Here is a 16,467-nt window from a genome sequence, read left to right as displayed (position 1 = left end):
AAGGAAGAGCGATATCATCTCTATCTTTGCAAACACGACTGAAGCCCTTATTTGAATCAGTTAAGTTCCAGTAACTTAACTGATAACTCATTACTGAAGAGCTTTCAGTATCAGTCGTCAACCCTGTTGGTCAAAACTGATTTCAGTAAAACAGGAGTCTTTGTTTGCGTGTAAAGTTTCGTTTTAATCTCTGACTGAGATCCCTCTAATTGAGGTCAGTAGATAGTCATAAAAATAGCCTATAGGTGTATTCCCCCCCCATACACCTATTCGAGACCCCCCGGACCTAACAATAGAGATCAACTTTGCAATAAAGAAACTCATAGGACTCTTCAAGATGATTTGATTGAGCACATATGGAAAAAATTTGGCATTAATTTGCATTTTCTAGTTGTATTTTTAAGTTTCACGTATTATACTTTGATATATTTAATTTCAGTTATATGTTTAATTCTTGTAATCTTCATTTGTTATTGAGTTAAATTAATTATAATATGATTACAATTTTTTTAAAAAATATTAATTTTATTTTATTAAATATAATAAATAATTATTTAATTTTAATTTATATTTTATTTTAGATATTAGATAATTTAAAAATAATGTGAAAATAAAAAATATGTAGGTTAAGTTGGTGTCACAATTGGAAGTAAATAGGTTGTGGGTTGTATAGGTGGATAAGAGAAAAATAAATATTTTATTAAAAAGTGGAGGAAGATTGGGTTGGACGAGTGTTCCGACCGTGAGTCCTCTAATAAAAGAACATTTTCTCTTCTTATTCTAAAATTAAAGATCACAGGAAAACTCACGTGTCAGTCAGCTGAGCATTTCCCCATGGCTGTTTTTCTCTGCACAACTACCGCGCACGGCGTCGCGGCCGCATCTTGGAAGGCCTCTCAGTACCACTCACCTAATGACGTGCTCGCAAATCCGCCGCACAAGCTCGTTCTCCGCCGTGAATCCCCTCCCCTTCGTGCCAAATTACCCTTCCACAGCTCGCACGGACGGTATCTTATCAGTCCCTCCGCCGTCTCCAATTCTCCTGGTAAGCTTCAACTCGACATCATTCCTCGAAGTTTCCATACTTTTCTCCATTGGCTCGTGCAGTTTTCGGTTTTAGGTAATTCAAAAACTTGCGCATATTCACTACGTTGGAGATATAATCATCGCTAATTCAATAGGAAGGAGGAATCAATCAATTGATGCATCTATGTTATACATGTGTTTTCCAGTAGTATTTACTGAAACTACGTCGGAGAAGTTGTTCTTTGAAAAAGGAGTTTTGTTTTGGATTCTTAACAAACAAAAGAAAAGTTGCAACATGTAGACTATCTTATCAGTGTTTCTCAGCGGGATTAGTAATACTTTGTGGCATACGCTTTAGACTAGTTATGATTATACTTTAGGCCTTGCTATATTCTTGTAATATGTTTACGCATATTCTTTTGTACACGTATATCATGTATGGATTTTCATGATAATCACTCTTCGGGGAAAAGGGAAAGTTAGAAAAAGCAAATTGCTGCGACTGGTTCAGCATTTCAGTTAATTGGCAAGGATATATGAAGAAAAAATTGGAAGTACCTTTTTAGTAAGTATGCCACTGAGAGAGGTTAGTTTAAGGATTAAGAATTGAGCCAATTTATATCAAAGTGGAACTGAAATTGTGGTGGTTGTGAATGGTGCTGAAAAGCAGGGGCTGACACTTCGGCTGTGACTGATGGTACCAATGACTTGCTGGATAGCGTGATAGTCTACGACTTGAATGGAAATGAGATCCCCATTTCTGATTTGTGGAAAGATAGAAAAGCTGTAGTAGCATTCGCTCGTCATTTTGGGTGATTATTTTTAATCTTTGTGCTCCAATATTCTGCTTCTATGCATATGCCTTGCAAACGTAATCTTATTTATTGTTGTTTTTCGCCATTGCAGATGTGTGCTCTGTCGGACAAGGGCAGCCTACCTTGCTTCTGAAAAGGTGAATTGCCTCTTGACTGTGAAATAGGTTGCATTAAGATCACTTGGTGCTATATTATTTTCCACATGGACTTGATTCCCTGCCAGCTTTGCAAATGAACAGTTTGAGGACCAAAAATATGAAAGCTTTCTAATTTTAATAGGGAATTCGTACCTTTCTATTGTATTCTATCATACATCAAGCCCTTTCCAGAAATCGTCTTCCCTCCTAACTGTGCATTGCCACGCAGTTATTTTGCTTCATTCAGTTAGACTGAGAGCATTCTGATATGTTTGAGAATTTTCTGTTATTTGCATTATTAGCACTGAAATTGCCACCTTCTTCATTTTGGCAGAATTTTGTGCTTATTTGACAGGATAAGATGGATGCTGCTGGTGTGGCGCTTGTTATAATTGGGCCTGGCAGTGTTGATCAGGTATGTATCTTTTCCTAGATTTTTCTATACGACAAAAGGCTCCTAAGAGTGTTATCTGCTTTTAGTATCCATTAATGTTCCCACTTCAGATCCTATTCAGCAGCCTGCTTCATGATTTTCTTTTGTGATAAATACAATCTAGTTTCCATCAACTATGAATTATCTTTCAACAGTATTTGCCCCCCCCTGGGGAGGCATATTTTGCCTTTTTGTTTCCTTCCGAGTGTTTGTTGGTTGGCTTGAATAGTGAAAGTACTATCGGAGTACTGATTAGTCATCTGGTTGCAGGCAAAAGTTTTCTCTGAGCAAACAAAGTTCAAAGGAGGTGAGTTTCTAGATTTATTTTGTTTTATTTTATTCTTTCTCTTTTAAAGGAGGACCAATAATAGTTCTCTATTTCCTCTCTGTGGTAACTCGCACCCCCAATCTAATGGGGAAGTCTCTATGCTTGTTTTGGGGAAGTCTCTATGCTTATTAACCATGCTAATATGCTATCTATATATTGGTAATTTTGGAAACCTCATGTATTGCCTTTTTATAAGCTTGTCCTAATAAACAAAAAGTATGGAAAAAGAAGGGTTAGAAGCATTTAAAAATAGTGACTAGCATATTAAGATAAATGATTATTACTGTCTTGCAAATTCCTGGTTGTAGGAATATGATACGAAGAAGAGTCTTTCATTTTGTAAGTGTACACATCGATCAAACTGATTGACTTGTTACTTTTTATTTATAGTTATGCTTCAATTTTCTTATTTTTAGGAATATATTATATTATTGCTTATTATAAATGGAGTAGATTGTAAATGTAGGAATCGTTGAGGAGAATTAGTGAACCATTCGGTTGTGTTCCATTGTTCTGTTTAGTTCCCCATTAAGATTTCAGATTATTCTCCTAAAAAGTCATTCCATTACCCTTGACTCTATCAGAATATTTCTACATCAATAATCTTTGTCTTATTGTTACAGAGGTATATGCAGACCCTAGCCATGCATCTTATGACGCACTGAAATTTGTCTCTGGTATTACCACCACATTTACGCCTGGGGTATGATAGCGCGCTTTAATCCCTATTTTTATGACTTTTACTCCTCTACAATCAGTTAAGGGTTGAAGCATGCATGTGATGAGGAGTGAGGTCTTTAAACTTCTTCGTGCACTTTACCAGCTTTATATTTTTCCTCAGGCTGGTTTGAAAATAATACAAGCATACCTTGACGGATATCGACAAGACTGGGAGCTTTCATTTGAGAAGGATACCAGGACAAGAGGTGGCTGGTAAGTTACCAATCTGGAAGTACGCAGTTTATCAAAATTGCAAATGATTTGCAATGACATCTTTTGTTTAGTCTTAAAATACTCTGGCATATAGTTTATTTTCACATCTGAACTAATTCAGTGTGAATTACTGATACATAGGCATAGTAAACGTTCGAAAAAGCTTCCTCTATAAACAGAATACTAGAACTTTGACAATGTGTGTCAGCTCTGAAACTTTACCTACACAAAAATGCAATGAGTTTGAAGGAAATTGACTGCTTCGCTCCACTTTGTCCTATAAACTGTAGAGGTATTGAGACTGTGGATTTACTTGGTGGGATGATATACCAGTGGCTACCATAGATTATTATTCTTTGGATGTGTATTGTCGATTTTCTGGTTTTCTATGGTACCGAAAGGCCCTTGAAACTAAGCCTTGTTCAATCCAAAAAGAAGAGGGAAGGATAGATGGAAGAGGGGGAAAAAGAGGCCCCTTGTGTGATATGTGAAATGATTACTGTGTGGAAGTTAGTCCAAAAACTGTTGTTATGCTTATGCATAACAAATCGTCTCCTTTGAGGTGCAAATATTTGAATTATTATTTGTTCATTTTGTAGGAGGCAAGGTGGCATCATTGTTGCCGGCCCTGGTAAACATAACATCTCATATATCCACAAGGTTAATCCCCTTTCATCCTCCATAATATATACAGCTTTGTCACTGAAACAGAAGTTTTCTGTTACTGGAGTTGAAATTTTCGAACATAAGATAGAACCTCCTGTTCCTGTAGTTGGTTCCAATTTATTCATCCGTTTCGAGAGTTGATTCACTAGTGTCTCTACACAAACTAGGCACTCGACTAGTCTCTTGTTTGGTTTGTGCAGGACAAAGAAGCAGGCGACGATCCAGAGATACAAGAGATCTTGAAGGCCTGCTGTAACTGAGAAGGACCTGTGAGTCCTTGACATTGTGCTGCAATACAAAATATATCTGTATATACACATCTCTTGTTCTCACGATGGAAATATGCAACTCCTAATTGCATCAAAGTTAAGCTAGTATGTGTCTTTTCTGTTTATTTGTTGTTTCTTACTTTCCAATAGGTCTAGTTTCACACGTCTACCTCTTGGGCAACATAATAAACAATAGAATGCCTTTTTTTTTTTTTTTGAAATCCTATTATTTGCATTCAGACTTGTGGGAAGATTCGAAAATTGAAAGATTAAATTATTGTCTATATATATTGGAAAGAAATTAACAGGGTAATTGGTGTATAATTAATAAATACATGAACTTTTACTCATTTTTTGGTATTTAACATGAACTTTAAATCCTAGTTATAAATACATGAACTTTATTTTCTTTTGGTATTTAACATGAACTTTAAAATATAGTTATAAATACATGAACTTTAAATTTATTAAATTTTTGACTCGTTTTTCATTTTTTCCCAAATTAAAGCTCTTGGAATGCCTGAATTGTGACGAGCACAATTTCTCGCTATAAAAATTAATCTTCACCGTTCAATTTTTGATCCATTTTTTATAATTTGAATTTCTGAATTTGGCTTTCTGAATGATGAAATTGACTTTGTGAAATCCCCAAATCTTAAAGACGAAATTTGCTTTCTGAATTGTAAAATTTGCAGACAAATTTTTATCGTTTACTTTCATATTTTAGTTTTGAATTATTTTCCTCAAACAAAAAATGACGATGTCGTATCTCAGTGCCGAATTGTCCACATTAAGATTCAAGCATTTCAAGTCAGCTTTAATTTAAGGAAAATGAAAACGTATCAAAATTTGAATAAGTTTAAAGTTCATGCATTTATAACTACTAGCAGAAAGAACGTACATTATACGTGTAATTAATGTTATTTTATTTAATAATATATTATTTTAGAAAATATATTAATTCATTACTTTTATTATAGATAATTTATTGAATAAATATATTTATCTATAAGCCTTATTAATAGCTATAGATATATATCACATAGATTAAGTGTAATATCTAATGAATTAATATATTCTTATAAATATATAATATGTAAAATAACCTTAAAATAAAATATGTAATAGGGGTAAAATAGGCAATCCACAAGTTGTGGCTTAGTATGCCTTAGGTTCTCTTTCTATTAGTATAGATGTTTTAAAGTTTATGTTAAATACTCCCTCCGTGCATAATTTAATGCCCTACTTGCCTTTTAAAAATGTGTCCACAATTTAATGTCCTATTCTGCTTTTTGTACACTTTAATTCTTCTTATTTTCCTATATTTACAATCCTTTGCCACTAATGGATCCACCTTAAAACACCTTTATCATTTTTATATTCTATATTTACTACACTTTAATTATCACTAGTGGACCCACTTACAATACCTTTATCACTTTAGTCAACTATCTTTATCACTTTAGTCAACTAGCTTTATATTTAAATCACATCACATTTTTCAGCTTTCTTAGCTTCCGTGTCCACACCCAAATAGGGCATTTAATTATGGACGGATGGAGTACTAAAAAAGAGTAAAATTCATGTATTTATAATTAAAGTTTATTATGTTAAATATCAAAAAATGAGTAAATTCTTATATTTATACACCAATTACTCAAATTAAAATGAGCAATTAAATTAAAAAATGTAGAAAAAGCTATAAGAACCCTAACACGCATTTTATACCCCCAAATCTCACTCTCCACTTTCCCGCCTCACAATGGTAGACAAGAAAAAGCGCCGCCGCGCTGCCTCCGATTCCGATTCCGATTCCGAGTCGGAATCGGACCCGCTCCTCTTCAAGTCCAAGCTGAAACCGGACTCCTCCATCCTCCAAACCCTAAAAACCCTAAAATCCACCTCCGCCGCCACCTCCTCCGCGAGACCCACCGCCCTCTCGGAGCTCAACCTCTCCACCGCCTTCCGCGAGGTCTGCGATCTCCCACTTTCCTCTGTCCAATCGAACATCGAATCCCTGGTACTCTCCCTGGCCCACTCCATCCTCTCCGGCGCCGGATTCGCCTTCTCAGTCCCCTCCCGCACCGCCGCCAACCAGCTCTACGTCCCGGAGCTGGACCGCATCGTGCTCAAGGAAAAATCCTCCACCCGCCCCTTCGCCAACGTCTCCTCCGTGCGCAAAGCCACCATAACCACCCGGATCATCCAGCTCATCCACCAATTGAGCCTAAAAAACATCCACGTCACCAAGCGTGATCTCTTCTACACCGACGTCAAGCTCTTCCAGGACCAGTCGCAGTCCGACGCCATCCTCGACGACGTCTCCTGCATCCTCGGCTGCACGCGCTCCAGCCTCAACGTCGTCGCCGCCGAGAAAGGGGTCGTGGTCGGCCGATTGATCTTCAGCGACAACGGCGACATGATCGATTGCACCAAGATGGGGATGGGAGGGAAAGCTATCCCTCCCAACATCGACCGCGTCGGGGATATGCAGAGCGACGCGCTGTTCATCCTCCTCGTCGAGAAGGACGCCGCGTACATGAGATTAGCAGAGGACAGATTCTACAATCGGTTCCCCTGCATAATCGTGACGGCCAAAGGGCAGCCCGACGTCGCCACGCGCCTCTTCTTAAGGAAGATGAAGACGGAACTGAAGCTGCCTGTGCTGGCATTGGTGGATAGCGATCCGTACGGGCTGAAGATTTTATCCGTGTATGGCTGCGGATCGAAGAATATGTCGTACGACAGCGCGAATCTGACGACGCCGGATATAAAGTGGCTGGGGGTGAGGCCTAGTGATCTTGATAAGTATAAGATACCGGAGCAATGTAGGTTGCCCATGTCGGAGACGGATATCAAGACGGGGAAGGATTTGTTGGAGGAGGATTTCGTGAAGAAGAATCCGGGGTGGGTGGAGGAGCTGAATTTGATGGTCAAGTCAAAGCAGAAGGCGGAAATTCAGGCTCTGAGCTCCTTCGGGTTTCAGTACCTAACGGAGGTGTATCTGCCATTGAAGCTGCAGCAGAAGGATTGGCTCTGAGCTCTCTGAGGTGGAGGTCAGTTTTTCTGGTTCTAGTTTGATGCTTAGTTGTGGAAGGGAATGTGTTGTGTCGTGTGTGTGTTTTGCAAATCCAAAATCTTGGATTTGATGAGGCCTCAGTTTTCCAACTGGTGAGTGTTGTTTTTGCAAATTCTTGGGGATTTGAGGGATGAGAAGCTGATGTTGCTGTGTATATTTGTGATGGTGGAGTGAGGTTACCAAATTGACTTTCTTGGATTTAATTCTAATATTTTAGAGGAAACCATTATGCAGATACACAATTTGATATCAAAGTTTATCTTATTAGAATTTAATTAGCTTCGATGTTACTATAGGATTCAAAACTAGATATGATGATTTAAACGAGTCTATCATATTGTTAGATTAAATCTTGTATGTATGGAAGTGAAACTGCCATCAAGCTCAATTGGTAGTGAAGGCAAATCCAAAAGACATTTTTTTTAAAAAGATTTAAGAGTTAGAATTTTACATACTTATTTTGACGCTATTATATTTTCCGTCACGTTAAGTTTTGCGGTTGCGATTCTACAGAAATACTACGCCCTCCGTCCCACTTCAATATGCTCATTTTCCTTTTTGGGATGTCCCACTTCAATAGGCTCATTTTCTTTTTTGGGTAAAAGAATTGTATTTAAATGGTATGGACCACACCACTTTACTACCATTTTTCTACTAAAAAGTAAATTTTCCGTGTCTAAAAGAAGTGAGCCTCTTGGAGTGGGATGGATGGAGTAGAATTTATGACGTAGCATATTCTTTTTTTGTTTTAAACTGTATACATCTTTTTTATTTTAATGTTCAACTTGTTTTTTTTTTCACGATGTAATACAAGTCAAACATTTTTCTTAGTATAAATCATTTTACTTATTAAGTATTACCCTATACTTATTATAAAAATAAAATTCTTGTTTAACAAATTTTGATTTGTTTATTATATCCCTCACAAATACTTAATTTAAGGTTAGGTATGTACTCCCTCCGTCCATTACAAATGTTATTACTTTTGGGCATGAGGATTAAAAAATGTGTAGAAAGTAGATAAAGTGAATTGGTAGAAATTATTTAAATATTAGGTATAGAGAGAGAATATATTGCCAAAAAAAGAATGAGACATTTGCAACGGGACATCCCGTTTTGAAAAGTGGGACAATTGTAATGAGCCGGTGGGACAATTGTAATGAGCCGGAAGGAGTAATTTAATGTATTATATATTTAATAAATCTAAAAATATAGTATTATGATGTACTCCCTCCATCCCGTTAAAAGCGGCCACGTTCTTTTCGGCACGGAGATTAAGAAGGAGTTAATTAAGTGTTAATTAAAGAGTTAATTAATACATCCTCAATCTAACTTCTTCTTCCTCTAACTGCATCTGGGGGCCGGCGGTCGACCCTCGCCGCCCTATCATCGCGAAACCAGACACCCAGAAACCATCTCAATCTGTGTGTCTCTCTCTCTCTCTCGATCCAACAAAAAACAAATTCACCCCCAATCTGAGCAACCTCCATCTGAGAAATCTCCTATCCTCATTTGATATCTTCAAAGAAAAAGGCCCTAATTCTCACCACCAAAATCCCCAAAACAAAATCAAAGAGAAATCTGTCCACCACTACACTATTTCGCTCTTCTCTCAGAATCGGCGGGCAACCGTCGCCTCATCGGACCCAACGCGACGATGCCGTCATCTGAGTCGGCGGCTAGCACCCCTTTGCCGCCTTTCACCTCCTCTACTCCAAGTCCGGCCTCTAGATCGAGGCCAAATTCGGCACAATAGCCATTGGTTCCCTGGATCTGAGCGATCTGACGGCGGAGATCCGCCTCTTCTGTTAACGTTGACCACCTCGCCGGAGAATAAGAGAGAAGGGAGAGGTTTTGTGTTGGGCGGCGCTGTTGGGCGTGTGTGTGTGTGTGTGCAACGAGAGAGAGAATGAGAGAGCAGAGAGCAAAGGCGAGGGTGAGGGAAGTGAAGGGGCGAGGCGGCAACCGGTCGGCGAACGATAGCAGCGCCAGCTGCTGGAGAAGAAGAGAGAAGGAGGAGATTATGGATCTATGCGCGTGTTTGTGTGTGTGTTTTGTGGGTATGTTTTTATTTAAAGAATGTTTAGGTTTAATTAAAAAATTAAATTAAATTAATTAATTGGTTTAATTAAGTTAAATATTTCTATTTTAGGAAAGTGGCCACTTTTAGTGGAACAAACCAAAATGAAAATGTGGCCACTTTTATTGGGACGGAGGGAGTATGATTTAGCTCAGACATTCGTCACCTTGCATTCTACTATGCTCAATTGCTCTTGCTCCGATCAATTGGGACACCATTATGATCGATTAAGCCAATATCTCTCTTATTTTTATCATTATTTTACACATTATTTATGTTACTTGGCATACTTGCTACTTGCGCCAATATTATTTACTACTATTATTTTACTGACTTGAACGTCGGAGATCCTTGTACCGATACTTCCATCGGTATTTCTAGGAGGGCTCTAAATATTACTTATAGTTTTAAGTTGTTAATGTTCACCGATCTACATGTAACTAATGTTACTTCTGTAATTATTAGATGCATTCTCAACAATTTAGAGTTATATTGTAGGGCCTTAGCAATCGAAGAATTGTGATGAATGAGTGGTATTCGAATTTCATCATTAGTATGTTGAATGACGTTCGTGAGCAATTCATTTAGCACTTTAACATTTTTCTTTCACAAAATTAATAAGATCAGTTAACCCAGTGAGCATCACAATCACAGGATCCAACGGGTGAGCCTTCATTAATAGTACTAAATTCAAAGAGAAAATTTCTGTGTACTAGGGGAAAAAAAAGTACTCGTCAAATGTATCATAAATCTTTTGATTGTTTTGGTTTTTTTTGTTTTTTTTTTTTATAGTTTGTGAATCATAAATCGTAACATGATTACATGAGTAATGTAAATAGAATCGACTATACACAAAGTTAATTGCAGTAACTAAACAATAGAATAAACAGGATTTCATTTCATGTTATGTTTAATTATTTACTCATGTTCCTTCTTTTATGTTTGATTTTTTTTTTCTAACTTTTTTATTTCGAAAAATAAAAAATTCATTGTTACTAGGGTAAATATCATGAAAACCCCTGAACTATACTAACTTTATCAAAAATACCCTGAAACTTTTGAAATGTTCTCTAAACCCTCAAACTATAAGGTTTTTATCAAATATATCTCGTATCTATTTTTTGGTTAGCAGAAACGTGATGTGGCTAGCCGGATACTACAATATAATTTATATTCTATTTTTTTTAAAATGACATGGAAAAAATAATTTCGTTTTGTATCATATTCTATCGTGTTTATCCATGATTCTTGGTTATTAGCGTGGATTTCAAACACGATAGGAGTGAATTTTAAATTTCATAGTAGATTTTTTTAAATGATATGGTACTAAACGACGTCGTTTTTGCCATTGCATTTTAAAAAATAGAATATAAATTACATTGTGGCATCCGGCGAGCCACATCATGTTTTTGGTGACCGAAAAATAGATGCGGGATATATTTGATAAAAACCTGATAGTTTGAGGGTTTAAAGAACATTTTGAAAGTTTAAGGGTATTTTTGATAAAGCGGACATACTTCAGAGGTTTTCATGATATTTACCCTTGTTACTATTACTTTAGATTCTTGTCTTAAAAAAAAAAAAAAAAAAAAAAAAACCTTACTTAGATTTGGATGTGGGCTGGAATTTATGGCCCAAGAATGTCGTTTTAAACTAGTTCCACATCTATTCCATTCAACAAAAAACATGTTAAAGTTGCGAATGGAAATCTTACAAACATAATTCAAAAAAAAAAAAAAAGAAATCTTACAAACACAAAAATTGAGAAGGGACTAGGGATGACAGTTTACCTGCGGGTAATGATACCCGCGAAAACCCAAACTTATTAGGGTGGATTTGAGAGGCATTTGATATCTACGGATAGTTTCGTAGTTGCAATTCACTATCCATTTAGTTCGTGGGTATGGGTTTAGATACTTACTATCCATACCCGCGAAAAATATCCGCCAATTACCCGCCAAATACCCACAAAAAAATTATAAAAATATGGGCTTTGAATATACATTTGAGATATGTGCCAATATATCATATCTAAAAAAAATACGCAAACAGAATCTAAAGCCTAAGGCCCAACTAATTCAGCCGTTTCCTCCCAAGGCTCCAACCTAAACCCAAACCCATGAATTTATAAATTTAGAATTAAATTTTATTTTGCGGGTATGCAATGGATAGTGGGTGGCGGGTATCCGACGGATAGTGGGTACTGGCGGATACCCGATGGGTAGCGGGTATCCGCGGGTGGCGGGTTTGGATACCATTTGATATCCATTGATAGTTTCGTGGTTAAAAATCACTATCCATTTTGTTCGTGGGTATGGGTATGGGTATGGATAGTCACTATCCGTATCCGTCGTACCCGATTGACATCCCTAGAAGGGACATTCTTACTCTGTTTCCAGGACAAGACAAATTTGTTTTATTCAACACCGCACATGTTAATTTATTTGTAGTTTTCAGAAAATACAAACAAAAACATCGTTAAAAAATAACACTAACAATAAATTTAAGCCATATAAATCGCTATAATCTTGCCAAAATATACCTGAACTTGCAAATAACAATGCATTAGTTCATAATCAAATCACCAATGACTTGATATACTGTACTAAGTCATCCATATTAGAATATGATGAACCACCTTTACTAACAGACTTTTTCACAAGTTTAGCCATATTTTGTGCCATTTCCAAAAACTCATCTTTTCTCACTTCCATCAAATCCCTCACCGCCTTCTCAATAATCAATCTATCACAAGTATCTTTGATGTCCAATCCCACTTTCCAAACTTCACTCACAAACCTACTATTAGTGGTTTGATCGGCAAAATAAGGCCAACATATCATCGGCACACCCGTCGCAATGCTCTCGAGAGTCGAGTTCCATCCACTGTGCGTCAAGAAGCCGCCCACCGCAGGATGGTTGAGCACCTTCTCCTGCGGCGCCCACTCCACCAACAAACCCTTTTCTTTACTACGTTCCATTAATTCCGCCAAAACTAATTGATCATTTCCTTCATCCCCGATGATGGAATCCGGCCTCATCACCCACAAGAATCTCTGCGAACTGTTAAGCAAGCCGTGCCAGAACTCTAACACTTGCTCTCTCGTCACAAGTGTTATGCTCCCAAAGCTAACATAGATGACAGATTTGGGTGGCTGCGCGTCCAACCAATCGATGCAGCTCCGGTCTTCTGCCCATAGACTCGCCGTGATGATGGAGGCCTCTTCCTTCTTCTCCGTGAGTCTGGATTTCACTTGCTCGTGAATTGGACCGATGGAGAAAATTCTCGGCACATGCTTCTGTATCTCGGCAACTATCGGCCCCTCGAGATCATCACAAGTGTTGAATATGGCCGCTTGCGCCCTCACAATTAGCCTTGTTACAGCTACCACTTTCTCAAGCATGGGGTCGTTCACATCGACACGGTAAAAACTCGGCAGGTCACGTCGCCGAAGGAAACCTTCCATTCCTGGTATGCTTTCAACTAATTCATCCATCGAATTTTCTGCAAATTAATCCTCAAGGAATTATATATATAGATATACAATATTATGATTTCTTTAATCTTATTCAATCAATTAAAGTAACATAAATGATATAAAAAGTATCAAGAGGAAAGGAAATTCTACTAATATAATTCATGTAACCTGCGAAAGGAAATTCTTGAGCTTGAAGGAGGCGAGGAAAGCAGAAAAGAGCCCAGAAGTAGGAGGTGGTAGCAGTTCGGAAGTAGATGAGGGGAAGCCCAATCTCTTCGGTGAAGTCGGCGGCGAAGCTCAGCAGCCCGTCTGCAACGAAGCAGGTAACCGGTCTACGGCCGGCGGCGGCGAAGAAATTTTCTTGGAGCATCATTTTCTTGAAAAGTGGGACTGTGACGTTTGTGACGGAGGACAAAAACTCCATGGCTCTCTGACCGGCGCGTGGGTGGTCGTCGGGGAGGCCGTCGGGGAGAGTCCGGAACTGGAATCCCGGGTAACGGGCGAAGGTGGCGGCGACGGAGGTGTGCTGGAGGAGGCGGCGGTGGCTGAAGTCGGAAATGATGAAGGTGACGTGGAAGCCGGCTAAGCAGAAGAGCTGGGATAGGTTTAGCATGGAATTGAGGTGGCCCTGCACCGGCATCGGAAATATCAGTACATGCGCTGCTTCTGCTTCCGAACTCATCTTCGAATAAAAAAATTCTAATGCTTTTTGGATTTTTAATTTGCACTAATTTGAGACTGAAACTGATATTTATGGTTATAGCTACTGCTGTCAAACCTTGCGGGCCGGCCCGGCCCAACCTAACCCAGCGAGAGCCTAGACAATTTTTTGAATTCATTATTAATTCAAATAAATATTAAGAAATACTCCATCTGTAAGTGAGACACTTCTTTTAGGCACGAGATTTAAGAAGTTGGTGTTTAGTGTATTAAATATATTTAATTATATTTGTAATTAAAAATTTATAAAAAAATTAATTCAAAAATAATTTTGAAAATAAGGGATGAGTATTAATTAGAGTGATTAAAAAAAATAAGGGAGTAATTAGTTTTATTAATATTCTTAAATTCCCTAATTTTTACCAAAAAGAAAACGACCTACTTTCGTTAGGACGACCCAAAAAAAAATACGACTAACTTTCGGTGGGACATAATTATAACTTCTGAACCCTAGTTAATTATCTTAAATTATATTAAAACTAAAAAAATAATTAAAATTTATAACAAATTGAAGGTAGGACACGATGAGACATAATAAATTGTGGGACGGATGATCTCATCCGCTATTTTCACATCTTATTGTATCTTCAGCACGATTTTGGATTTATTTGATACTCTTATGTTTTATTTTTGGATAATTATTTTTATAATATAATTTTATTTTTAAAAAATAACAGGTGAACTAGGACGGAATAAATAAATGCTTAGACGGAATAAGTAAATGCTTTAAAAAAGAAAAAAAAAACATAATATACGACTTATTTTTGTTAATTTTTTTTTTTTTAGAATATATTCATTTTTACAAGACTTCATAAAAGGAATAATATTATTACGTATACGGAACAAATAAAATTGCGTATCTCACTCAAATTGAACTGTCGAATATTATGTTTGAAGCAAAATCATTGGTATATGGTACTTGATTTTTTTTATTTTTTATTTATCCTTTATTTGATCCGATTTTAATTTGATCAGCGGAAATTTCTGAAGTTGATAGAACAGACGAAATAGAGAAAACAAAAGCAAAGTTTGTAGGTTATGACTTTTGAGACCTTTTGGATACCCACGCCAATTTCTGTTTGTTGCTTAAGAAATTTCCTCAGTTGCAGAATTGGGAATTTATTATGTAAGCAAATATGTAATAACTTCTTCACTATTTATAGGCATATTCATAGGCAATTAATCCATTGATTAATTAACAATAATGCTATTTGGACAAAATTTGTCCGGACAAAGATAAGATTAAATAATTTAAAAAATAATTATATTTAAATTTTGTTTCAAAATAAAAAAGAATTTACTTAGTTTTATTATTTTATTCACATTGCAGTTTTTGTAATTTTTTATAATCTTTTTAATTTTTATTATTTTCAAAAGTACAAAAACTACAAAAAAATTAATAATTTTTTTATAAAATGTTAAAAAATTACAAAAAAATTACAATGTGGAGAAAACAATAAACTTAAGTAAATATTTTTTAAATTTGAATCAAATTTTTAAATCAATCAAGTTTTAAAATTTGGGCAGGCTGTATAATTTTTCAAGCAGCTCATTATCGCTTGAAAAATGGATAATTTTATACCTAAAAAATGGTGATAAAGTTTTATACCAACTTATAAGAAGTGAATAAATATATTATCCTTCAAACCAAACAAGATATAAAAAATGTGGTTCTCATTTTAAGTGATAAATTTATACCTCATTATATTATCCATTTATTTAGAGGGGATAAAAAGTAAACACACATGTATTGTATTGTAACACCCCAAATATTTAGATTTATTATATAAGTTTAATTATTAGTAGTTTATTATTTTTAGATATTTACATGATAGATTTAGATATGCACCATTAATTTTATTATTATTATTATTATTATTATTATTATTATTATTATTATTATTATTATTAATTCGATTCCTATTAGAACTAGAACTCTTTTATCATCTTTATTTTTTTATCGTAGTAGGAGATATACATAAAATATAATTTTTATACTTATCAAACATTCTTTAGAAATTAGTATAAATAAGAGATCTATTTTCAAACCCCAAAACACACACCCATACGCAGAAAATACCTTCCCTATAATTTTTTCTAATCTTCAAGCTTTCTCATCTTTCCTTTGGCTTGATCGCATTGTTTTGGTAATTTTTTTTTATTCTTAGAAGGGTGCTAAATTATTTTACCAAGTATTGATTCATGATTAAACTTTTCTGAAAAGGTTTCAACTACTTTTAAATCTATGGATGTTTCGAAAATTTGTTGTTAAGGTTTTATATTGTTAGTTTGACTTCTATTAGTATTACTATTATTAATTTTTCCAAATCACATCAAAGGTGATGGTTTCGTTTCGTATATATATATATACATATTCTATTATAAGTTGATGGCTTTATTGTTTTTTTTTTCTAAGAGTAGTTTAGTTCTTTAAAAGTTTTCATCAATAGAATTTTGGTATTTGCTTATGCTTATATATATATATATATATATATATATATG

At 35.9% G+C, this 16,467-nt stretch overlaps 2 protein-coding genes across 2 annotated transcripts; one reads left to right on the top strand and one right to left on the bottom strand.

Annotated features, from left to right (window-relative positions):
• The first annotated feature begins 774 nt into the window (after positions 1 to 774).
• On the top strand, positions 775 to 7,647 carry LOC131016703 (DNA topoisomerase 6 subunit A). The gene is made up of 9 exons (XM_057945404.1): positions 775 to 1,045; positions 1,694 to 1,838; positions 1,933 to 1,978; positions 2,334 to 2,393; positions 2,682 to 2,718; positions 3,363 to 3,442; positions 3,581 to 3,672; positions 4,272 to 4,332; positions 6,427 to 7,647. The coding sequence occupies exons 1-9, from the start codon at positions 835 to 837 to the stop codon at positions 7,645 to 7,647; spliced, it is 1,953 nt and encodes a 650-aa protein (XP_057801387.1). The 5' UTR covers positions 775 to 834.
• Positions 7,648 to 12,176: 4,529 nt separating this feature from the next.
• Positions 12,177 to 14,057, bottom strand: LOC131016702 (7-deoxyloganetic acid glucosyltransferase-like). Its single transcript, XM_057945403.1, has 2 exons — positions 13,414 to 14,057; positions 12,177 to 13,271 (listed from the first exon to the last, which is right to left on the bottom strand). Exons 1-2 carry the CDS (start codon positions 13,925 to 13,927, stop codon positions 12,343 to 12,345), a joined length of 1,443 nt encoding a protein of 480 aa, XP_057801386.1. The 5' UTR covers positions 13,928 to 14,057; the 3' UTR covers positions 12,177 to 12,342.
• Between the last annotated feature and the right edge of the window lie 2,410 nt (positions 14,058 to 16,467).

The sequence above is a fragment of the Salvia miltiorrhiza genome, chromosome 3, assembly GCF_028751815.1.
Source record: "Salvia miltiorrhiza cultivar Shanhuang (shh) chromosome 3, IMPLAD_Smil_shh, whole genome shotgun sequence".
Classification (NCBI taxonomy): Eukaryota; Viridiplantae; Streptophyta; class Magnoliopsida; order Lamiales; family Lamiaceae; genus Salvia; species Salvia miltiorrhiza.
Note: the sequence above shows the minus strand (reverse complement) of the source record. Positions and strands in the feature narration are given on the sequence as shown.